General features: G+C 45.9%; 1 protein-coding gene across 1 annotated transcript; it reads right to left on the reverse strand.

Moving 5' to 3' along the window:
• Positions 1-46: 46 nt before the first annotated feature.
• LOC139536745 (scavenger receptor cysteine-rich domain-containing group B protein) lies at positions 47-24,715 on the reverse strand. The gene is made up of 10 exons (XM_071337340.1): positions 24,589-24,715; positions 16,443-16,490; positions 13,343-13,645; positions 11,893-11,961; positions 9,304-9,618; positions 8,701-8,784; positions 7,660-7,737; positions 6,858-7,172; positions 1,000-1,074; positions 47-645 (listed from the first exon to the last, which is right to left on the reverse strand). Exons 1-10 carry the CDS (start codon positions 24,713-24,715, stop codon positions 329-331), a joined length of 1,731 nt encoding a protein of 576 aa, XP_071193441.1. The 3' UTR covers positions 47-328.
• Between the last annotated feature and the right edge of the window lie 1,151 nt (positions 24,716-25,866).

Here is a 25,866-nt window from a genome sequence, read left to right on the forward strand (position 1 = left end):
CTTTGGTTTTCTTCTGTTTATCAAATATCAAAAAATGTGTGAAGCGTTTTATATATCATCTTTTTTTATTTATATATTTATAAAGTGCTTAATAGGAATAGATATAATATTTTATAATATATAATGTCATATGTTAATTTGTTTTCTTTCTTTATTTTTAGATTTTTTGTTGTTGTTGGTGTCTTCCTTCCATTTGGCATTGGGGTGAGCTGTTATTTACATCATGTTTACAAGTCCCGGGTTATGCCCACCACGGCGCCCATCCTATTAGTTGGCAGTGGAGGTGGGAGTAGTTTGATGACTCCCTGGCGGCGAATCGCTGCTCGAATCACGACAGTGAGCACGTGACGCCGGCGTCTTCAGAATGGTCACAGTTGTGTACATCCCAGGATATGTGTGAGCACTGCTGGAGCGAGGCCTCGGAGCCACTGCACTTCAGATTGTCCAGGAGGATGGTGCCGCTGCCGCGCCCGAAGTAAGCCTCCCCGCTCGCCGCAGTAGCCTGCCCGCAGCCCAGCTGGCGACACACCACCTGGGCATCTGGCATGTCCCAGGCGTCGTCACACACCGTACCCCATTTCGCCCCCGAGAGGATCTCCACCCGGCCCTCGCAGTGGTGCTGCCCGCCCACCAACCTCACCATGCCTAGAGGGAAACAGAGGGTAGAAACAGTCACATATTCTGGAGCAAATTAACATTGCTTCTACACCTGCATTGCTTGCTGTTTGGGGTTTTAGGCTGGGTTTCTGTACAGCACTTTGAGATATCAGCTGATGGACGAAGGGCTATATAAATACATTTGATTGGATTTGATTTGATTTGATTTGATTTAACACTAGAGACACATACCACACACCATGGCTGGTCCTGAGACATAAATGAAATAAGATGCATTATGGAAGATGGCCTCTGAAAAGTGATGCCGTGAATGTGTGTTGACCTTTCACCTTAACTTGAACCAGGAACATGTAGCTAAACCTGAACAGGTAGAAGACTTACCGTCACTTGGTGGTCTAGTGGTGCGCGTTGTTTCTGTCATGGTGAAGCCTCTTCCAGTTTGAACAGGCTGAAAGGCTGGAGAAGGAGAGGGAGATAGTATGAGGTTTCTGTTGTGTATGTTTCCCCTGGGGAGCGGTCATCTACTTGAGAACAACTGGTGATACAGTTCGCTCAGAACAATCTATACCAGAGCCCTCAAAACATTGTTGTGAGTTATTCCATTGATCAGCTAATCAGTTATATTAGAAGATAACTGCTCTGGAAGTCTACTTTGTGATCCCCTTATCATCAGAGGTTCACTAAGGTTCACCTGGTCTGCTCTGATAACTCTGACTTGATGAAGACCTTAGTCACAGGAAGGACGTCTTCCTCTGACATGATGAAGACCTTAGTCACAGGAAGGACATCTTTCCCTGACTTGATGAAGACCTTAGTCACAGGAAGGACGCCTTCCTCTGACATGATGAAGACCTTAGTCACAGGAAGGACATCTTCCTCTGACATGATGAAGACCTTAGTCACAGGAAGGACGTCTTCCTCTGACTTGATGAAGACCTTAGTCACAGGAAGGACGTCTTCCTCTGACATGATGAAGACCTTAGTCACAGGAAGGACATCTTCCTCTGACATGATGAAGACCTTAGTCACAGGAAGGACATCTTCCTCTGACATGATGAAGACCTTAGTCACAGGAAGGACATCTTCCTCTGACATGATGAAGACCTTAGTCACAGGAAGGACGTCTTCCTTTGACTTGATGAAGACCTTAGTCACAGGAAGGACGTCTTCCTCTGACATGATGAAGACCTTAGTCACAGGAAGGACATCTTCCTCTGACATGATGAAGACCTTAGTCACAGGAAGGACATCTTCCTCTGACATGATGAAGACCTTAGTCACAGGAAGGACATCTTCCTCTCTTTTTATTCCTCTTTTCTCTACTGTGTCTTATTTAGTCTTTAAGAACGGTTTGGCCTGCAGGCTTCCAGAGAGGCTGATTACCCCCAGAGAGGCTGATTACCCCCCGAGAGGCTGATTACCCCAGAGAGGCTGATTACCCCCAGAGAAACTGATTACCCCCAGAGAGGCTGATTACCCCAGAGAGGCTGAATACCCCCAGAGAGGCTGATTACCCCCAGAGAGGCTGAATACCCCCAGAGAGGCTGATTATCCCAGAGAAGCTGAATACCCCCAGAGAGGCTGATTACCCCCCGAGAGGCTGATTACCCCAGAGAGGCTGATTACCCCCAGAGAGGCTGATTACCCCCAGAGAGGCTGATTACCCCAGAGAGGCTGAATACCCCCAGAGAGGCTGATTACCCCCAGAGAGGCTGATTGCCCCCCGAGAGGCTGATTACCCCAGAGAGGCTGATTACCCCCAGAGAGGCTGATTACCCCAGAGAGGCTGATTACCCCAGAGAGGCTGATTACCCCAGAGAGGCTGATTACCCCAGAGAGGCTGATTACCCCCTAAGGGGCTGATTACCCCCAGAGAGGCTGATTACCCCCAGAGAGGCTGATTACCCCCAGAGAGGCTGAATACCCCAGAGGGGCTGATTACCCCCAGAGAAGCTGATTACCCCCAGAGAGGCTGATTACCCCCAGAGAGGCTGAATACCCCAGAGAGGCTGAATACCCCAGAGAGGCTGAATACCCCAGAGAGGCTGAATACCCCCAGAGAGGCTGAATACCCCAGAGAGGCTGAATACCCCAGATATGCTGAATACCCCAGATATGCTGAATACCCCAGAGAGGCTGAATACCCCATTATTTAGTCAAATGTTCTATATTATTTTACTTGAGCTTTTATAAACCTTTTTTTCTGAGAGTGTTTGACTTGTTGAGTGAATGAGGGACTGAGTGAGTCCCACTAGCTGTCTGGTTTGGAACCATGCCGGTACACCTGAACAGCATGGGGTTTTAACGAGCTTCCACCTGCATGAAGCCTGCTGACGACGCCTGGGGAAAGAGGAGCTGCTACTGGGAGAGACCGTTACCCTGCTCGGTAGAGGCAAACGACCTGGACCGCCGCTCTGAGTGAAGTAATGCTATGTTGTTCGATCGATTGACCGATTCAGCTTCTCTCTCTCTCTCTCGCCACTTCAAGCCACCCGGTGCGCTAAGGACGCAACATTGGGCGACAGGTAGCGTAGCAGTTATTAAGAGCCTTGGGCCAGTAACCGAATGGTTGCTGGTTTGAATCCCTGAGCCGACTAGGTGAAAAGTCTGTGCCCTTGAACAAGGCATTTAACGCCAAATACTCCTGTAAGTCGCTCTGGATAAGAGTGTCTGCTAAATTATGTAAAATGAGACCACGATGATTACCGCTCTTGGACCAGGCTGGCCCCGAACCAAATGTGAATGTGGGGCTTGTACTTGTGTGTTCTGGTTTTAATATTGTGTAACTTACCTACGTCGTTTATATTAAAGAAGAACCTTAGATTTTGACCTGTTCCAGAATAATCAACCAAGGAAAATGCTGACAAGTGAGGACATTTTTGCTGGCCCTCACAAGGAAAATGTCAATTTTAGGGTTAAGGTTTAGGTGTTGGGGTTGGGGTTGGGGTTGGGGTTGGGGTTGGTGTTGGGGTGTTGGGGTTGGTGTTGGGGTGTTGGGGTGTTGGGGTTGGGGTTGGGGTGTTGGGGTGTTGGGGTTGGGGTTGGGGTTAAGGTTTAGGTGTTGGGGTTGGGGTTGGGGTGTTGGGGTGTTGGGGTTGGGGTTGGGGTGTTGGGGTGTTGGGGTTGGGGTGTTGGGGTTGGGGTTGGGGTTGGGGTTGGGGTTTAGGGTTGGGGTTGGGGTGTTGGGGTTGGGGTTGGGGTTAGGGTTGGGGTTTAGGTGTTGGGGTTGGGGTTAAGGTTTAGGTGTTGGGGTTGGGGTTGGGGTTGGGGTGTTGGGGTGTTGGGGTGTTGGGGTTGGGGTTGGGGTGTTGGGGTGTTGGGTGTTGGGGTTGGGGTGTTGGGGTGTTGGGGTTGGGGTTAAGGTTTAGGTGTTGGGGTTGGGGTTAAGGTTTAGGTGTTGGGGTTGGGGTTGGGGTTGGGGTTAAGGTTAAGGTTTAGGTGTTGGGGTTGGGGTTGGGGTTGGGGTTGGGGTGTTGGGGTTGGGGTTGGGGTTGGGGTGTTGGGGTTGGGGTTGGGGTTAGGGTTGGGGTGTTGGGTGTTGGGGTTGGGGTTGGGGTGTTGGGGTTGGGGTGTTGGGGTTGGGGTTGGGGTTGGGGTGTTGGGGTTGGGGTTGGGGTTAGGGTTGGGGTGTTGGGTGTTGGGGTTGGGGTTGGGGTGTGGGGTGTTGGGGTTGGGGTGTTGGGGTTGGGGTTGGGGTTAGGGTTGGGGTGTTGGGTGTTGGGGTTGGTGTTGGGGTTGGGGTGTTGGGGTTGGGGTTGGGGTGTTGGGGTTGGGGTGTTGGGGTTGGGGTGTTGGGGTTGGGGTGTTGGGGTTGGGGGGTTGGGGTTGGGGTTGGGGTTGGGGTGTTGGGGTTGGGGTTGGGGGGTTGGGGGGTTGGGGTTGGGGTGTTGGGGGGTTGGGGTTGGGGTGTTGGGGGGTTGGGGGGTTGGGGTTGGGGTTGGGGTGTTGGGGTTGGGGTTGGGGGGTGGGGGGGTTGGGGTTGGGGTGTTGGGGTTGGGGTTGGGGGGTTGGGGGGTTGGGGTTGGGGTGTTGGGGTTGGGGTTGGGGGGTTGGGGTTGGGGTGTTGGGGTTGGGGTGTTGGGGTTGGGGTTGGGGGGTTGGGGAAAATAGGCTTTGAATGGAAATCAATTGTTGGTCCTCACAAGTACAGTAAAACCAACGTGTGTTTACTTCACTATGTACATAGTAGAGCCTGGTCACAGTGTGCTCCTGTTTGGAACTTAGAGGATGTGTAATTACTGAGTGACACGCTAATCAATACAAATTCTGAGCAAATTCCAGCCACTGTGGCTCTAAATCGAGTCTGGAGAGGCTGCGACCTGCTACAGTTGTATTAGATGGGACTTTGATGAATGGCGAAAAGCGGCAATCAAAATAAATGTATCACGTCAGACGTATTATTTTTGTCACGACCAATTGAGTTCCGGTATTTACAGTTTATGTGAAAACCATTTCTAAGAAACGTACTTTGAGATTTTTCCAAACTTTAAATCTCTCTTGCGCTGGTCGCACTTTGAAGTCCACAATGTAGAGGGGACGTCAAGGGTTATGCTAGATGGTGATGAATAGAGATCAGCCAATTACAACCAGCGGTTGCTTTCATCCACTCCTGTCATAGGCTTCCATTCAATAGAATTTTAAACTCCATTCTGAGGAGCTATGAAACCAGACGGTTGGAGATGGCTGGTGGACAACATTACTCAGTCTACTAGTACTACTACTACTACTACTACTACTAGTACTACTACTACTACTACTACTAGTACTACTACTACTACTACTAGTACTACTACTAGTACTACTACTAGTACTACTACTACTAGTACTACTACTACTAGTACTACTACTACTAGTACTACTACTAGTACTACTACTAGTACTACTACTAGTACTACTAGTACTACTACTAGTACTACTACTAGTACTACTAGTACTACTACTAGTACTACTACTACTACTACCACTAGTACTACTACTAGTACTACTACTACTACTAGTACTACTACTAGTACTACTACTAGTACTACTACTACTACTACTAGTACTACTACTACTACTACTACTACTACTACTACTACTACTACTACTACTACTACTACTACTACTAGTAGTACTACTACTACTACTACTACTAGTACTACTAGTACTACTACTACTACTACTACTACTACTACTACTACTACTACTACTACTACTACTACTAGTACTACTAGTACTACTACTACTAGTACTACTAGTACTACTACTACTAGTACTACTAGTACTACTACTACTAGTACTACTACTACTAGTACTACTAGTACTACTACTACTACTACTACTACTACTACTACTAGTACTACTACTAGTACTACTACTACTACTACTACTACTACTACTACTACTACTACTACTAGTACTACTACTACTAGTACTACTAGTACTACTACTACTACTACTACTAGTACTACTAGTACTACTAGTACTACTACTACTAGTACTACTAGTACTACTAGTACTACTACTACTACTACTACTACTAGTACTACTACTAGTACTACTACTACTAGTACTACTACTACTACTACTACTACTACTAGTACTACTAGTACTACTACTACTACTACTACTACTACTACTAGTACTACTACTACTACTACTACTAGTACTACTACTACTACTACTGCTACTACTACTACTAGTACTACAACATTACTCAGTCTACTAGTACTACTACTACTACTCTTACTATTACTACAACATTACTCAGTCTACTAGTACTACTACTACTACTACTACTACTACTACTACTACTAGTACTACTACTAGTACTACTACTACTGCTACTATTACTACTACTACTACTATTACTACTATTACTACTACTACTACTAGTACTACTATTACTACTACTATACTAGTACTACTACTACTATTACTACTACTGTTACTACTACTACTACTACTACTTCTACTACTATTACTACTACTACTACTAGTACTACTACTGCTACTACTATTATACTACTAGTACTACTACTGCTACTACTATTATACTACTACTACTAGTACTACTACTGCTACTACTATTATACTACTAGTACTACTACTGCTACTACTATTATACTACTACTACTAGTACTACTACTACTACTACTACTACTACTACTACTCAGTCCTGCCTGCAGCTGATCAAAAGATAAATATCTGATTCACATCGGACAAAGAAGTTCTATTGCCATAGTCCCAGTCAGTCTTACGTGCACAGATAACACCAGCATCTTCATGGTGTCCACAGTTGTGCTGTCCCCAGCCCAGGTTGAAACAATTCTCCAGTTTTATTTCACTGCCCGTACAGTCCACGTTGTCCAGCAAGATGTGACCCGAGCCGTAGCCGAAGAAGGCCAGGATCTTGGCTGCGATGACGGGACCACATCCCAGCTGCCTACACACCACCTGGGCGTCAGGCAGCCCCCAGTCGTCGTCACACACCGTGCCCCAGAGGTCTCTGTGGAACACCTCCACGCGACCCTGGCAGCTGCTATTACCGTTCACCACGCGGATGATGGGACGCTCTGGAGGAGACACACAGAGAGGCACATTCTTCACGGAGAGATTTATCAGGTAAAAGGTGTTACTATGCTTCCTTGTTGCACAATGGCTTTAATCTAGAAATGGGTTAGAGCTCTGAATGCTGATTGGCTGACAGCCGTGGTATATCAGACCGTATACCACGGGTATGACAACACGTGTATTTTTACAGCTCGAATTACGTTGATAACCAGTTTATAATAGCAACAAGGCACCTCGGGGGTTTGTGGTGTATGGCCAATATACTACAGCTAAGGGGTGTGTCCAGGCACTCCGCGATCCGTCGTGCGTAAGAACAGCCCTTAGCCGTGGTATATTGGCCATATACAACACCCCTTCGGGCCTTATTGCTTAAATAATAAGCCAGTATTATAAAAACAGATATATCTGTTTAGAGTACATTAGCTAGAGATAATTCCCTTTCATTTGTCACATGGGGGGGGGGGGGGGGGGGGGCAGCATCACCACTACCTTTGGTTGTCGTAGCAACCGTTGTCGTTGTCACAGTAGTTGTAGTAGTGGTCTTGACTGGATCTGTTCGGTCGGTCACTAGAATAAGACGAGCAATGCATTAGAATCAGAATTGACGAGTCGGTCTACACGACCAAGCTGATGCCTACAGTGGACAGCCGAGGGTGTCCCATCCTCTGTGAGGAGAGAGGGGGTGGGGTCGAATTAGGAATTAGAATACCAGAATGGACATTAACCTTCTCATGCTAGTATAACAGGTCAGCCATTTTGGTCAGGGAATGGGTCAACCTTGGTTTGCCAGGGCTGTGATAAAATATTGTGTAAAACAATTACATTTGAAGAATGTGTCTGCACTGTGTGTTTGTTAGCTAGCTAGCCAGACAGTTTTAGAGGAATGATTCTATAAATGGATCAAATGAACTACCCATATGCCAACATTCAATTCAAACAATACAGTCAATCCACAGCTTAGACAAGTTGTAAATGCAAATACTGATATTGTATCATATAATATCAGTCACAGCTTGGAAATTTATTTTTTATTTTTATTATGGTCTTTTTACATATATTTTAAAGGTTATTTTACAGAAAATTGGCATAAAACCCATATAAGCTGTGTTTATAACATGACAATATTTTAGGTTGACTATAATTCTGTTACACAATTTCTGATACCCATCACGTCTTACTTTTATTTTCCTGCATTAGTCAAATCGGGAAATGCATCACTTCCTGCCTCTACTGCATTCAGTCCAATTAGACTGACCAAAATGGCTGCCGTTTTCACCATGTTCTGGAACTTTGAGGGTTTAGGAAATTATGTAGCCCCTCTAGTAATTTAATAGGATCTCTATAGGGGTGACTTCATTTACTTGCTCCATCACCACCATGTATTGAGTGGCACCGCTGTCTCAGATTTAGAGAAACTTAGAGATGAAACAGCACCCTCTACTGGTCATAGGATAGAGGTGCAGGTGGAGCAGTGTGGTCTGATGGGGACCACACTATTATTACATTATAATACTAAAGCTAAATAATTGCCTGCAATGCTGGCAGTCTGGAAGAATCCCCTTGCCATGGGCATTGTGGCAGTGTTCTTGGGAGGAACTGTGGTGGAGCCTGAACCTACACAGAGAGAACAAAACAGGAATAGCAGACATAGTATTAAAGACATTGGCAACATGAATTACAGAGAGAGAGAGAGAGAGAGCGAGAGATACAGGGAGAGAGAGAAAGACAGACAGACAGAGAGAGAAAGACAGACAGACAGAGAGAGATATAGGGCGAGGGAGACATTTTTTGTTGTTGAATTGAATGTAAAGAGAGAGAGAGAGAGAGCGACTGAGAGAGATACAGGGAGCGAGAAAAAGACAGAGAGAGAGAGAAACAGAGAGAGACTGAGAGAGATACAGGGAGAGAGAGAGAAAGACAGAGAGAGAGAAACAGAGAGAGACTGAGAGAGATACAGGGAGAGAGAGAAAGACAGAGAGAGAGAGAGACAGAGAAAGACTGAGAGAGGTACAGGGAGAGAGAGAAAGACAGAGAGAGAGAGAAACAGAGAGAGACTGAGAGAGATACAGGGAGAGAGAGAGAAAGACAGAGAGAGAGAGAGAGAAACAGAGAGAGACAGAAACAGCTTGTCACCTGAACAGATAACTCCAGCGTCCTCATGATGTCCACAGTTGTGTATCCCCCATCCCAGGCTGTAGCATTTACTCAGCTGCTTCTCGTAGCCAATACAGTTGACGTTGTCCAGTAGAATCAGTCCTGTGCCGTAACCAAAGTAGGCGTTGGTGGTGGAAGAAACAGCGTGGCCACAGCCAATCTGCTGACACACCACCCCTGCGTCTCTCCTACCCCAGTCGTCATCACACACCGTCCCCCAGCTGCCCTGGTTGAAGATCTCCACTCGTCCCTGGCAGTAGTCCAGTCCACCAACTAACCGGATCCTACCATCTCCTAAAATATACGGGGAGGGCGGGAATCATCAGCATTCCATGTAAACTATATATGCAAAAGTATGTGGACACCCCTCGAAATGAGTGGATTCGGCTATTTCAGCCACACCCGTTGCTGACAGGTGTATACAGTCGAGCACACAGCCATGCAATCTCCATAGACAAACAGTGGCAGTAGAATGGCCTTACTGAAGAGCTCAGTGATTTTCAAAAATCAAATCAAATTTGAATTGTCACATACACATATATAACAGATATTATTGCGGGTGTAGCAAAATGCTTGTGTTCCTAGCTCCAACAGTGCAGTAGTATCAAACAATTCACAACAATACACACATTTAAAAGTAAAAGAATGGCCTTAATACGTATATACATATTAGATTGAGCAATGTTGGAGTGGCAATGACTAAAATACAGTAGAATAGAATACAGTATATACATATGAGATGAGTAAAGCAGTATGTAAACATTAAGTGACCAGTGATTCCATGTCTATGTATATAGGGCAGCAGCCTCTAAAGTGCAGGGTTGAGTAACCGGGTGGAGGACGGCTAGTGATGGCTGTTTAACAGTCTGATGGCCTTGAGATAGAAGCTGTTTTTCAGTCTCTCAGTCCCAGCTTTGATGCACCTGTACTGACCTCGCCTTCTGGATGGTAACGGTGGGAACAGGCAGTGGCTTGGGTGGTTGATGTCCTTGATGATCTTTTTGGCCTTCCTGTGACATCGGGTGGTGTAGGTGTCCTGGCGTGCTGGTAGTTTGCCCCCGGTGATGCGTTGTGCAGACCGCACCACCCTCTGGAGAGCCCTGCGGTTGTGGGCGGTGCAGTTGTCGTACCAGGCTGTGATGCAGCCCGACAGGATGCTCTCAATTGTGCATCTGTAAAAGTTTGTGAGGGTTTTAGGGGCCTCCTGAGGTTGAAGAGGCGCTGTTGCGCCTTCCTCACCACACTGTCTGTGTGGGTGAACCATTTCAGATCGTCATTGATGTGTACGCCGAGGAACTTGAAGCTTTCCACCTTCTCCCCTGCAGTACCGTTGATTTAGGGGCGTGCTCCCTCTGCTGTTTCCTGAAGTCCACGATCAGCTACTTTGTTTTGTTAACGTTGAGTGAAAGGTTATTTTCCTGGCACCCGTCTCCCAGTGCCCAGTGCCCTCACCTGTAGGCTGTCTCATCATTGTTGGTAATCAGGCCCTAGGACCATGGCTCAGGACTACCTGTCCTGATGACTCCTTGTGTCCCCTGTCCACCTGGTTGTGCTGCTGCTCCGGTTTCGCCTGTTCTGCCTGCGGCTGTGAAGCCATGGCCTGTTCGCTGGACATGCTGCCTTGTCCCGGACCTGCTGTTTTCGACTCTCTCTCTCTACCACACCTGCTGTCTCTAACTCTGAATGATCGGCTATGAAAAGCCAACTGACATTTACTCCTGAGGTGCTGACCTGTTGCACCCTCTACAACCACTGTGATTATTATTATCTGACCCTGCTGGTCATCTATGAACATTTGAACATCTTGGCCATGTTCTGTTATAATCTCCACCCAGCACAGCCAGAAGAGGACTGGCCAACCCTCAGAGCCTGGTCACTCTCTAGGTTTCTTCCTAGGGAGTTTTTCCTAGCCACCGTGCTTCTACATCTGCATTGCTTGCTGTTTGGGGTTTAAGGCTGGGTTTCTGTACAGCACTTTGTGACATCGGCTGATGTAAAAAAGGGCTGTATAAATAAACTTGATTGATTGATATGTCTGTGAGTTGTTATGCCTGAGATTTGTCTGTAACATTGTTCTCCCATGCTGCTGTCTTAGTTTCGTTCCAGGTCTCTATTGAAAACAGATTTTATCTCAATGACATTACCTCGATAAATAAAGGTTACATTTAAATAATGGGGGCTTAAAATCCTTAATTGAATATCGCTCCATTTCACTATGGTAGCATTTACACAGGCAGCCAAATTCTGATATGTTGCTCAATTATTGTCTAAAGTGCTGATCTGATTGGTCAAAAGACCAATAAGTGGGAAAAGATCAGAAATGGGTTGCCTGTGTAATCGCAGACTATTTAGTTTGGATTCCGGGCTAGATTTATCGGGCCCTTGTGAGCGTGTTGTCTTCCATGAACTTCTACAGTTCTACAAACCTGGTTGTGACTGAAGGCAAACGGACTTCTGCTTTTCCTTTAAAGCAGTTCATACAGTGAATTAAACAAACCCTTCTTCAAACTATTTTATGTACATCATTTGACTGAAATTAGAGAGAAAGAAATTAACTGGATCACTTACTTAAACCTGAGTTTCTCCTAGATGAAGTGGTGGCCTCACCGAGGCGCCGTGACTCCACCACTGTTGGAACTAAGGAGAGATGAGACAGAGTTATTAAAATAATACATTATTTTATTAGTGAGTCAACCAGGGATGTGTCCTTGTCACGCATTGACATCACATGAAATCTTTAGAAATTGTAAGGACCCTTCCTATACAAAACATAATTAGAAGAGTAATACACTAGAGACTCATCTTGTCAAGTTCCTGACGTTATTTTCCTTTTGTTTAGCTTTGTTTAGTTGGTCAGGACGTGAGCTGGGTGGGCAGTCTATGTTATTTGTTTCTATGTTTAGGTTCATTGTTATTTAGCCTTATATGGTTCTCAATCAGGGGCAGGTGTTTGACGTTTCCTCTGATTGAGAACCATATTAAGGTAGGCTGTTCACACCGTTTGTTTGTGGGTGATTGTCTTCCGTGTCTGTGTCTGTACCACACGGGACTGTTTCGTTTGTCTAGTCTGTTCCTGTTCGTGCGTTCTTCGTGTTCTGTAAGTTCTCATGTTCAGGTCGGTCTACGTCGTTTATTGTTTTGTAATTTCTCAAGTGTGCATCCTCAGACGAGGAGGAGAACAATCGTTACACATCTCTGGACCTCGAAGCCAGTTCAAAATTCTTTCATTGTTCTCCTCTAGTCCTCTAGTCAGACCTGGGACACCAGGTGGGTGCAATTAATTATCAGGTTTTAGCGGTTTTACACATACATGTTATTCAATCATTGCACCCACACTACTCGTCCGCATCTGCGTAGCCAGGCGCTATAATAGAACTTGGTTCTATTTGTGACGCTTGATGCTTTGCAAGTCCTGGCTCTCCAATCTCCTCATTGGTTTTTAGGAGCATGTTACCCACGTGCCATCTCCTCATTGGTTTTTAGGAGCATGTTACCCACGTGCCATCTCCTCATTGGTTTTTAGGAGCATATACAGATGTGGGTGATTGAAAGATGAACTGAGCTCCACACTCCAGTCTAGTCAGTTGTAGTAATGCACCTTAAAGTTAAAGTCCGAAGAAAAAGAAGCCTGAAGGAGGAGAGATGACTAGAAACGTATTCGGTTTACCATTTTATCTGTGGATTACTTGTCGGAGTAGAGGACCTTGTGCATTTCAGGTAAAATAACAACCCAATGTTTATATCCCAGGACAAATTAGCTAGCAACAGCAAGCTAGCTAGCTAAATTGCCATAAATGTTTGCTTATCGACCTGTCCCCAATTAATGATTAATATAATTGGTTCAGAGTTAGTTTTGAAATTTCAACCTGCGTGTCCTGATCACTTCTGGTGTGGGGGAACAAAATCAACATGTGCGAGATGGTGTACGCAGACACACGCGAGCGTGCAGTCTGGTCAGCGTGTAAGAGTTACATACCCCTGGACTGGATTATTATAAATATACCTCAATGAGCCTTACCTTTGCATGTGACCGATACATCCTCGTAGTGGTAACAGTTATGGATTCCCCAGCCCAGACTGCCACACTGTCCCAGGTCTGTCTCCCCTCCTTTACAGTCTACGTTGTCCAGCAAGATAGGCCCCAAGCCCCGGCCGTACTCTTTGATGCTGCCCACCGCCACAGCCAGGCCACAGGCCAGCTGCCGACACACCACATTGGCATCTACCATGTCCCAGTCGTCATCACACACCGTACCCCACGTTCCGTTGTGCCACACTTCCACACGCCCCTCACACCGGTCACGCCCGTTCACCAGACGCACTGCAGAGACGAGACAATACATCACTAGACACACTGCAGAGGAGAGACAATTTGATATCATCAGACCCACTGCAGAGGAGAGACAGAGACAAATGCCACATGGTCAGAGGAATCAACAATCAGCACCACTGTCTTCCCTTTCACTCTGATGCCGATGTCATCAATGTGACCCAGTGTGTGATGACGTCATATTATCCTGTCGGGAGGCTGTATCTAGATCTAGTTTTCTTATTTTATCACTGTAAGTGAAGAAAATCCTCCACCAAACCAATTCAATCCATATCATTTTACTGGCTGGAAACTGTATGATTTCTTTCTGTATAATACATGTGCCACACAGCATGGATCAAAACGGAAGTCTGGGCAAGCACATAACAGGCCCACTGTCTGTTGGACATTATACTCGTGTGTGTTACCGTCTGGAAATAGAACTCTCATATAATGATAGTTAATAGCGACAAGAATCCTTTTTTGACTAGCTCGTCTAATCCTTTCCACTGTTCAATTTAAGAAACAGAATAAGACTAAGCAAAGCCACATGACTCCACTGACTAGTGTGGGATGGTGAGAGAGAGAGAGAGGGGGGAAGAGAGAGAGATAGGGGGGAGAGAGAGAGGGGGGGGAGATATATAGAGAGGGAGGAAGAGAGAGATAGGGGGGGGAGAGAGAGAGGGGGGGGAGATACAGTGGGGAGAACAAGTATTTGATACACTGACGATTTTGCAGGTTTTCCTACTTACAAAGCATGTAGAGGTCTGTAATTTTTATCATAGGTACACTTCAACTGTGAGAGAAGGAATCTAAAACAAAAATCCAGAAAATCACATTGTATGATTTTTAAGTAATTAATTTGCATTTTATTGCATGACATAAGTATTTGATACATCAGAAAAGCAGAACTGAATATTTGGTACAGAAACCTTAGTTTGCAATTACAGAGATCATACGTTTCCTGTAGTTCTTGACCAGGTTTGCACACACTGCAGCAGGGATTTTGGCCCACTCCTCCATACAGACCTTCTCCAGATCCTTCAGGTTTCGGGGCTGTCGCTGGGCAATACGGACTTTCGGCTCCCTCCAAAGATTTTCTATTGGGTTCAGGTCTGGAGACTGGCTAGGCCACTCCAGGACCTTGAGATGCTTCTTACGGAGCCACTCCTTAGTTGCCCTGGCTGTGTGTTTCGGGTCGTTGTCATGCTGGAAGACCCAGCCACGACCCATCTTCAATGCTCTTACTGAGGGAAGGAGGTTGTTGGCCAAGATCTCGCGATACATGGCCCCATCCATCCTCCCCTCAATACGGTGCAGTCGTCCTGTCCCCTTTGCAGAAAAGCATCCCCAAAGAATGATGTTTCCACCTCCATGCTTCACGGTTGGGATGGTGTTCTTGGGGTTGTACTCATCCTTCTATTCCTCCAAACACGGCGAGTGGAGTTTAGAGCAAAAAGCTCTATTTTTGTCTCATCAGACCACATGACCTTCTCCCATTCCTCCTCTGGATCATCCAGATGGTCATTGGCAAACTTCAGACGGGCCTGGACATGCGCTGGCTTGAGCAGGGGGACCTTGCGTGCGCTGCAGGATTTTAATCCATGACGGCGTAGTGTGTTACTAATGGTTTTCTTTGAGACTGTGGTCCCAGCTCTCTTCAGGTCATTGACCAGGTCCTGCCGTGTAGTTCTGGGCTGATGCCTCACATTCCTCATGATCATTGATGCCCCACGAGGTGAGATCTTGCATGGAGCCCCAGACCGAGGGTGATTGACCGTCATCTTGAACTTCTTCCATTTTCTAATAATTGTGCCAACAGTTGTTGCCTTCTCACCAAGCTGCTTGCCTATTGTCCTGTAGCCCATCCCAGCCTTGTACAGGTCTACAATTTATCCCTGATGTCCTTACACAGCTCTCTGGTCTTGGCCATTGTGGAGAGGTTGGAGTCTGTTTGATTGAGTGTGTGGACAGGTGTCTTTTATACAGGTAACGAGTTCAAACAGGTGCAGTTAATACAGGTAATGAGTGGAGAACAGGAGGGCTTCTTAAAGAAAAACTAACAGGTCTGTGAGAGCCGGAATTCTTACTGGTTGGTAGGTGATCAAATACTTATGTCATGCAATAAAATGCAAATTAATTACTTAAAAATCATACAATGTGATTTTCTGGATTTTTGTTTTAGATTCCGTCTCTCACAGTTGAAGTGTACCTATGATAAAAATGACAGACCTCTACATGCTTTGTAAGTAGGAAAACCTGCAAAATCGGCAGTGTATCAAATACTTGTTCTCCCCACTGTATATAGAGAGGGAGGAAGAGAGAGATAGGGGGGAGAGAGAGAGAGGGGGAAGATATAGAGGGGTGGGGAGGGGGTAGAGGGAGGGGGAGAGAGAGGGAGGAGATAAAGAGAGGGGGGAAGAGAGAGAGAGAGAGGGGGAGAACAAGAGAGAGTAATTGAGGTGGATCAGGTAAATTGAGAGCAAAGGGAAGTGACCTTGTTGTAGTGTGCCCAGGGTGCTGATCTCTCTCTCTCATTCTCTCTCTCTCTCTCTCTCTCTCTCTCTCTCTCTCTCTCTCTCTCTCTCTCTCTCTCTCTCTCTCTCTCTCTCTCTCTCTCTCTCTCTCTCTCTCTCTCTCTCTCTCTCTCTCTTTCTCTTTCTCTTTTTCGCTCTCTACAAGTTAGATAATTTGTCATTCATACGTTGGATGTGAACATGTATTTGTTGAACGTGGGTGTGTTTCAGACCGACAGAAGGTGGGGTGGATGTGGTGAGAGTTGGCGGGAGCCCAGCAGCACATTGCCTACCTTGGGAATGCGTTGTCTTCATGGAGGTTGTCGTCGTGGTCCCATTGGCTGGTGGAAAAAGACAGAGAGGGAGGAGAGAGAGAGAGACTGGTCAAATGATTTGTTGAAAGGAGGTCCTTGGCCCTCCATAGTACTGTACTCCGTCTCTACTATGTCTATTTCCTGTAATATGAGACACAGCTTGACAACGCAGCAGGAAGCTTGTTTAGACCATGTACAGTGGGGCAAAAAAGTATTTAGTCAGCCACCAATTGTGCAAGTTCTCCCACTTCAAAAGATGAGAGAGGCCTGTAATTTCCATCATATGTACACTTCAACTATGACAGACAAAATGAGAAAAAAAATCCAGAAAATCACATTGTAGGATTTTTTATGAATTTATTTGCAAATTATGGTGGAAAATAAGTATTGTAGCTAGCTAAACCAGCGAAGGAGTCAACATACAAATGTGTACAGAGGGTTTATACATTCCTGCCTGCCACAACATGGCAGGTTTTACTTTGTTAACATCCCTGTTTCTTAAAGTTCAAGAATATATCTAACAAGTGGAACTGGCTGGGGGTACTGGATGAGAGGTATGGGCTGGCTGGGGGTACTGGAGGAGAGGTATGGGCTGGCTGGGGGTACTGGAGGAGAGGTATGGGCTGGCTGGGGGTACTGGAGGAGAGGTATGGGCTGGCTGGGGGTACTGGAGGAGAGGTTTAGACTGGCTGGGGGTACTGGAGGAGAGGTATGGGCTGGCTGGGGGTACTGGAGGAGAGGTATGGGCTGGCTGGGGGTACTGGAGGAGAGGTATGGGCTGGCTGGGGGTACTGGAGGAGAGGTATGGGCTGGCTGGGGGTACTGGAGGAGAGGTATGGGCTGGCTGGGGGTACTGGAGGAGAGGTATGGGCTGGCTGGGGGTACTGGAGGAGAGGTATGGGCTGGCTGGGGGTACTGGAGGAGAGGTATGGGCTGGCTGGGGGTACTGGAGGAGAGGTTTAGACTGGCTGGGGGTACTGGAGAGGTTTAGACTGGCTGGGGGTACTGGAGGAGAGGTTTAGACTGGCTGGGGGTACTGGAGGAGAGGTTTAAACTGGCTGGGGGTACTGGAGGAGAGGTTTAGACTGGATGGGGGTACTGGAGGAGAGGTTTAGACTGGCTGGGGGTACTGGAGGAGAGGTTTAGACTGGCTAGGGGTACTGGAGGAGAGGTATGGGCTGGCTGGGGGTACTGGAGGAGAGGTTTAGACTGGCTGGGGGTACTGGAGGAGAGGTATGGGCTGGCTGGGGGTACTGGAGGAGAGGTATGGGCTGGCTGGGGGTACTGGATGAGAGGTATGGGCTGGCTGGGGGTACTGTAGGAGAGGTATGGGCTGGCTGGGGGTACTGGAGGAGAGGTTTAGACTGGCTGGGGGTACTGGAGGAGAGGTATGGGCTGGCTGGGGGTACTGGAGGAGAGGTTTAGACTGGCTGGGGGTACTGGAGGAGAGGTATGGGCTGGCTGGGGGTACTGGAGGAGAGGTTTAGACTGGCTGGGGTACTGGAGGAGAGGTTTAGACTGGCTGGGGGTACTGGAGAGGTTTAGACTGGCTGGGGGTACTGGAGGAGAGGTTTAGACTGGATGGGGGTACTGGATAGGTTTAGACTGGCTGGGGGTACTGGAGGAGAGGTTTAGACTGGATGGGGGTACTGGAGAGGTTTAGACTGCCTGGGGGTACTGGAGAGGTTTAGACTGGCTGGGGGTACTGGAGGAGAGGTTTAGACTGGATGGGGGTACTGGAGAGGTTTAGACTGGCTGGGGGTACTGGAGGAGAGGTTTAGACTGGCTGGGGGTACTGGAGGAGAGGTATGGGCTGGCTGGGGGTACTGGAGGAGAGGTATGGGCTGGCTGGGGGTACTGGAAGAGAGGTATGGGCTGGCTGGGGGTACTGGAGGAGAGGTATGGGCTGGCTGGGGGTACTGGAGGAGAGGTATGGGCTGGCTGGGGGTACTGGAGGAGAGGTTTAGACTGGCTGGGATACTGGAGGAGAGGTTTAGACTGGCTGGGATACTGGAGGAGAGGTTTAGACTGGCTGGGGGTACTGGAGGAGAGGTATGGGCTGGCTGGGGGTACTGGGGGAGAGGTTTGGGCTGGCTGGGGGTACTGGAGGAGAGGTATGGGCTGGCTGGGGGTACTGGAGGAGAGGTATGGGCTGGCTGGGGGTACTGGAGGAGAGGTTTGGGCTGGCTGGGGGTACTGGAGGAGAGGTTTAGACTGGCTGGGGTACTGGGGGAGAAGTTTAGACTGGCTGGGGGTACTGGAGGAGAGGTTTGGGCTGGCTGGGGGTACTGGAGGAGAGGTTTAGACTGGCTGGGGGTACTGGAGGAGAGGTTTAGACTGGCTGAGGATACTGGAGAGGTATGGGAAACACTTTTCCCTCAATGCTATATCTTTTGGCATTAACCAAATAACTGATAAAAGTTGTATAGAGCAATAATGATTGGACATCTTTGGTATATTGCCCATCCTTTAGCAACGACTTAGATTCTATAGGGTTGGGTTCTATTTAGTCTTGTGTTCTGAGTCTTCATCCCCTTTTGGAATGATCGTCAGAAAGCTGGACAGATTACGCTGTGTATTACTCCTCAGGTTAATGACGGTCAGTAGTCTGTGTATTACTCCTCAGGTTAATGACGGTCAGTAGTCTGTGTATTACTCCTCAGGTTAATGACGGTCAGTAGTCTGTGTATTACTCCTCAGGTTAATGACGGTCAGTAGTCTGTGTATTACTCCTCAGGTTAATGACGGTCAGTAGTCTGTGTATTACTCCTCAGGTTAATGACGGTCAGTAGTCTGTGTATTACTCCTCAGGTTAATGACGGTCAGTAGTCTGTGTATTACTCCTCAGGTTAATGACGGTCAGTAGTCTGTGTATTACTCCTCAGGTTAATGACGGTCAGTAGTCTGTGTATTACTCCTCAGGTTAATGACGGTCAGTAGTCTGTGTATTACTCCTCAGGTTAATGACGGTCAGTAGTCTGTGTATTACTCCTCAGGTTAATGACGGTCAGTAGTCTGTGTATTACTCCTCAGGTTAATGACGGTCAGTAGTCTGTGTATTACTCCTCAGGTTAATGACGGTCAGTAGTCTGTGTATTACTCCTCAGGTTAATGATGGTCAGTAGTCTGTGTAGTACTCCTCAGGTTAATGACGGTCAGTAGTCTGTGTATTACTCCTCAGGTTAATGACGGTCAGTAGTCTGTGTATTACTCCTCAGGTTAATGACGGTCAGTAGTCTGTGTATTACTCCTCAGGTTAATGACGGTCAGTAGTCTGTGTATTACTCCTCAGGTTAATGACGGTCAGTAGTCTGTGTATTACTCCTCAGGTTAATGACGGTCAGTAGTCTGTGTATTACTCCTCAGGTTAATGATGGTCAGTAGTCTGTGTATTACTCCTCAGGTTAATGACGGTCAGTAGTCTGTGTATTACTCCTCAGGTTAATGACGGTCAGTAGTCTGTGTATTACTCCTCAGGTTAATGATGGTCAGTAGTCTGTGTATTACTCCTCAGGTTAATGACGGTCAGTAGTCTGTGTATTACTCCTCAGGTTAATGACGGTCAGTAGTCTGTGTATTACTCCTCAGGTTAATGACGGTCAGTAGTCTGTGTATTACTCCTCAGGTTAATGATGGTCAGTAGTCTGTGTATTACTCCTCAGGTTAATGATGGTCAGTAGTCTGTGTATTACTCCTCAGGTTAATGACGGTCAGTAGTCTGTGTATTACTCCTCAGGTTAATGACGGTCAGTAGTCTGTGTATTACTCCTCAGGTTAATGACGGTCAGTAGTCTGTGTATTACTCCTCAGGTTAATGACGGTCAGTAGTCTGTGTATTACTCCTCAGGTTAATGACGGTCAGTAGTCTGTGTATTACTCCTCAGGTTAATGACGGTCAGTAGTCTGTGTATTACTCCTCAGGTTAATGACGGTCAGTAGTCTGTGTATTACTCCTCAGGTTAATGATGGTCAGTAGTCTGTGTATTACTCCTCAGGTTAATGACGGTCAGTAGTCTGTGTATTACTCCTCAGGTTAATGACGGTCAGTAGTCTGTGTATTACTCCTCAGGTTAATGATGGTCAGTAGTCTGTGTATTACTCCTCAGGTTAATGACGGTCAGTAGTCTGTGTATTACTCCTCAGGTTAATGACGGTCAGTAGTCTGTGTATTACTCCTCAGGTTAATGACGGTCAGTAGTCTGTGTATTACTCCTCAGGTTAATGACGGTCAGTAGTCTGTGTATTACTCCTCAGGTTAATGATGGTCAGTAGTCTGTGTATTACTCCTCAGGTTAATGACGGTCAGTAGTCTGTGTATTACTCCTCAGGTTAATGACGGTCAGTAGTCTGTGTATTACTCCTCAGGTTAATGACGGTCAGTAGTCTGTGTATTACTCCTCAGGTTAATGACGGTCAGTAGTCTGTGTATTACTCCTCAGGTTAATGACGGTCAGTAGTCTGTGTATTACTCCTCAGGTTAATGACGGTCAGTAGTCTGTGTATTACTCCTCAGGTTAATGACGGTCAGTAGTCTGTGTATTACTCCTCAGGTTAATGACGGTCAGTAGTCTGTGTATTACTCCTCAGGTTAATGACGGTCAGTAGTCTGTGTATTACTCCTCAGGTTAATGACGGTCAGTAGTCTATCCTGGGATTTGAAGTTCTGTTGGTACAGCAAAAGCATACAGTAATGTGGGTCTGTTTCCATCCAGTTTCCTGTTTCCTGTAGAGGTGTTATTCTACAGCCACTGAGATGGTGGTTTCTAGTTCCATTCACTTCCTCAAAAACAGAGAATAGGAACCATTCTAAACACCACACGCAAAATACAATATGTCAATTCACAGGCTTTCTCCCTTTAGGAATATTTTTTTGCTTGCGAGGGGGTATTTTATTGGGATCCCCATTAGCTGTTGTGAAGGCCTCAGCTACTCTTCCTGTGATCCACACAGAACATGAAACATGACATAATACAGAACACAGAACACAGAACACAGAACACAGAACACAGAACATGAAACATGACATAATACAGAACACAGAACACAGAACACAGAACACAGAACATGAAACATGAAACATGAAACATGACAGAACACAGAACACAGAACATGAAACATGACATAATACTGAACGTTATTAGACAAGAACAGCACTATATACATTTAGAAATGCACACATAGCCTACATATCAATACACACAAACTATTTAGATCAAATAAGAGGAGAGGTGTTGCTTTGTCTATTTTAAAAAAACAGGTTTGCTGTTCATTTGAGCAATATGAGATGGAAGTGAGTTCCATGCAATAATGGCTCTATATAATATTGTACGCTTTCTTGAATTTGTTCTGGATTTGGGGACTATGAAAAGACCCCCGGTGACATGTCTGGTGGGGTAAGTATGTGTTTCAGAGCTATGTGTAAGTTGACTATGCAAACATTTTGGAATTTTCAACACATTAATGTTTCTTATGAAAAGAAGAAGTGCAGTCAGTCTCTCCTCAACCCTTAGCCAAGAGAGACTGGCAGCATAGTATTTATATCAGCCCTCTGATTACAATGAAGAGCAAGATGTGCCACTCTGTTCTGGGACAGCTGCAGCTTAACTAGGTATTTCTTAGCAGCACTTGACAACTTGGCTGGACAATAATCAAGATAAGACAAAAGTAGAGCCTGCTGGACTTGCTTTGTGGAGTGTGGTCTCGAAAAAGCAGAACACCTCTTTATTACGGACAGACCTCTCCCCATCTTTACAACCATTGAATCTATATGTTTTGACCATGACAGTTTACAATCTAAGGTAACACCAAGTAATTGAGTCTCCTCAGCTTGTTCAACAGTCACACCATTCATTACCAGATTCAGCTGAGGTCTAGAACTTAGGGAATGATTTGTACCAAATACAATGCTCTTAGTTTTAGAGATGTTCAAGACCAGTTTAATACTGGCCACTCATTTCAAAACTGACTGCAACTCTTGTTAAGGGTTTCAGTGACCTCATTAGCTGTGGTTGCTGACACGTAAATTGTTAAATCATCAGCATACATGGACACACAGGCTTTGTTTAATGCCAGTGGCAGGTCATTAGTAAAAATATAAAAGAGTAGAGGGCCTAGAGAACTGCCCTGTGGTACACCACACTTTACATGTTTAACATTATAGAAGCTTCCAATAAAGAAAACCCTATGTTCTATTAGATAGATAGCTCTACATCCAAGATTTGGCAGATGATGAAAAGCCATAACACATACATTTTTTTCAACAGGTTATGGCCAATAATATCAAAGGCTGCACTGAAATCTAACAGTATAGATCCCACAACATTGTTATTATCAATTTATTTCAACCAATCATCCGTCATTTGTGTCAGTGCAGTACATGTTATAAGCATGCTGAAAGTATGTGGTTAATTTGTTTACAGAGAAATAGCTTTGTATTTGGTCAACCACAATTTTGTTCCCCAACAGTTTGCTATGAGTTGGCAGCAAGCTGATTGGTCTGCTGTTAGAACCAGTAAAGGCCGCTTTACCACTCTTGGGTAGCGGAATGACTTTGGCTTCCCAATTCTTGGGTGCTTGTGTCAATGAAACAAAAGGCCCTAAACACATAAATAGTTGTGTTATGTTCGCTATGTGGGTTAGTTAATGAAAAGCGTCCTAGAATAGTATGATATGTTTTTTTGGGTCGTCTGTATTCATAGAGGTGACGTGGGACTGAAATCTGAGGTGGGAACAGTAATGTTACGGTGCGTTTCAGAAAGGACAGTCAGTAAAATGAGAAGGGATTCACTTAGAAAACCACTTACCAGGTATGGCTCTTCTGCTGATTTCGGTCAAATCTTCTGAAATCAGAAAATAAAAACGTCACAAAGAAATGTCACCCAATCTAATTTATATATATCAAATCAAATCGTATTTGTCACGTGCGCCGAATACAACAGGTGTAGTAGACCTTACAGTGAAATGCTTACTTACGAGCCCCTAACCAACGATGCAGTTTAAATAATAATATATATATATATATATATACTGTACATACACTGAGTATACGAAACATTAGGAACACCTTCCTTATATTGAGTTGCACCCCCACCTTTTGCCCTCAGAACAGCCTCAATTCGTCGGGCATGGACTCTACAAGATGTCGAAAGCGTTCCACAGGGACGCTGGCCCATGTTAACTCCAATGCTTCCTACAGTTGTGTCAAGTTGGCTGGATGTCCTTTAGGTGGTGGACCATTCTTGATACACACAGGTAGCTGTTGAGCGTCACAAAAACAGCAGTGTTGCAGTTCTTGACACCAACTGGTGCGCCTGGTAACTATTACCGTAAACAGTTCTTAAATCTATTGTCTTGCCCATCTACCCTATGAATGGCACTCAACACGTCCCAATTAGCTTGAGTCTTAAACATTCTTCTTTAACCTGTCTCCCCCCTTCATCTACACTGATTGAAGTGGATTTAATGAGACATCATTAAAGGTTAATAGATTTGACCTGGTCAGTCCATGTTCTGGAAAGACCATGTTCCATTTAGCAGGCGCATTTTATCCAAAGCAACTCAGTCATCCATGCATATATTTTACGTGGAGGAGATAATGGGAATCGAACCAACTATCTTGGCATTGTAAGCACCATGCTCTACAAACTGAACTACAGAGGACCACGTTCTACTAACTGAACTACAGAGAACCATGTTCTACTAACTGAACTATAGAGGACCATGTTCTACTAACTGAACTACAGAGGACCATATTCTACTAACTGAACTACAGAGGACCATGTTCTACTAACTGAACTACAGAGGACCATGTTCTACTGACTGAACTACAGAGAACCATGTTCTACTAACTGAACTACAGAGGACCATGTTCTACTAACTGAACTACAGAGAACCATGTTCTACTAACTGAACTACAGAGGACCATGTTCTACTAACTGAGCTACAGAGGACCATGTTCTACTAACTGAACTACAGAGGACCAAAAGTGAAATAAACAAGAAAAAATTTACAGTAAACACTCACAAAAGTTCCACACTCAGCTCAGACAACTTGGGGCTTTAAAATAGATTGTCTCCCAATTCAAAAATGAGCTGTGGTGAAATATCACTCCATTACACTCACTCACCGATCTGCAGTATCACTCCGACAGCCACCAGTAGCAGGGACCCTAGCAGGGATGCCAGCAGCCAGGCAGCCACCTTCCAGCCTCCACATGGCCTGCACACACACTCCTTTACACGCTGGCATCGCATGGCTCTCCGTCTCTCTCTCTGTCTGACTGACGATCCAATCAGTCTGGTGGAACACACACACAATCTATCAGTGCTCTGGACCCTCTGTTTGTCTCTCTCTGTCTCTGTGTCTCTCTCTCTCTGTCTCTGTGTCTCTCTCTCTCTGTCTGTCTGTCTCTCTGACTCCCGTGTCTCTCTGTCTGTCTCCGTCTCTCTCTCTCTCTGTCTCTCTCTGTCTCTCTGTCTGTCTCTGTCTCTCTCTGTCTGTCTCTGTCTCTCTCTGTCTCTCTCTCTCTCTGTCTCTCTGTCTGTCTCTGTCTCGCTCTGTCTCGCTCTGTCTGTCTCCGTCTCTCTCTCTCTTTCTCTGTCTCTCTGTCTCTGACTCTGTCTCTGACTCTTTCTCCGTCCCTCTCGCTGTCACTCTCTCTGTCTCTCTATCTCTGTCTCTCTCTCTGTCTCTCTTTCTGTCTGTCTCCGTCTCTCTCTGTGTCTCTCTGACTATGTCTCTGACTCTTTCTCTCTTTCTGTCTGTCTCCATCTATCTCTGTCTCTCTCTGTCTGTCTTCGTCTTTCTCTGTCTCCGTCTCTCTCTCTGTCTCTGTGTCTCTCTCTCTCTGTCTCTGTCTGTCTCTGTGTCTCGTCTCTGTCTCCGTGTCTCGTCTCTGTCTCCGTCTCTCTCTGTCTCCATGTCTCTCTCTGTCTCTGTCTCTGTCTCCCTCTCTGACTCGCTCACTCTGTCTCTCTGACTCTGTCTCTCTCTCTTTCAGTCTCTCTCCCTCTGACTGTCTCTGTCTCTCTCTGTCTCTCTCTGTCTCTCTCGCTCCGTCTCTATCTCTGTCTCTCTCTGTCTCCGCGTCTCTCTCTGTCTGTCTCTATCTCTGTATTTCTCTCTGTCTCTCTCTATCTCTCTTTCTGTCACTCTCTGTCACTCTCTCTGTCTCTGTGTCTCTCTCTCTCTCTGTCTCTCTCTCTCTCTCTCTCTCTCTCAATTCAATTCAATTCAAGGGGCTGAATTGGCATGGGAAACATGTGTTAACATTGCCAAAGCAAGTGAGGTAGATATTATACAAAAGTGAAATAAACAATACAAATTAACAGTAAACATTACACATACAGAAGTTTCAAAACAATAAAGACATTACAAATGTTATATTATATATATACAGTGTTGT

The sequence above is a fragment of the Salvelinus alpinus genome, chromosome 13 (assembly GCF_045679555.1).
Source record: "Salvelinus alpinus chromosome 13, SLU_Salpinus.1, whole genome shotgun sequence".
Classification (NCBI taxonomy): domain Eukaryota; kingdom Metazoa; phylum Chordata; class Actinopteri; order Salmoniformes; family Salmonidae; genus Salvelinus; species Salvelinus alpinus.

Bases quoted from the DNA above. Each gene is read 5' to 3' on its own strand.
- LOC139536745 (XM_071337340.1), bottom strand. From the start codon at position 24,715: ATGCGATGCCAGCGTGTAAAGGAGTGTGTGTGCAGGCCATGTGGAGGC. The intron at 16,491-24,588 runs GTGAGTGAGTGT...TTTTTCCACCAG, and splicing joins CGGAGTGATACTGCAGATCG to CCAATGGGACCACGACGACA. The intron at 7,173-7,659 runs GTAGTGGTGATG...TGTCTCCTCCAG, and splicing joins GGTTGCTACGACAACCAAAG to AGCGTCCCATCATCCGCGTG.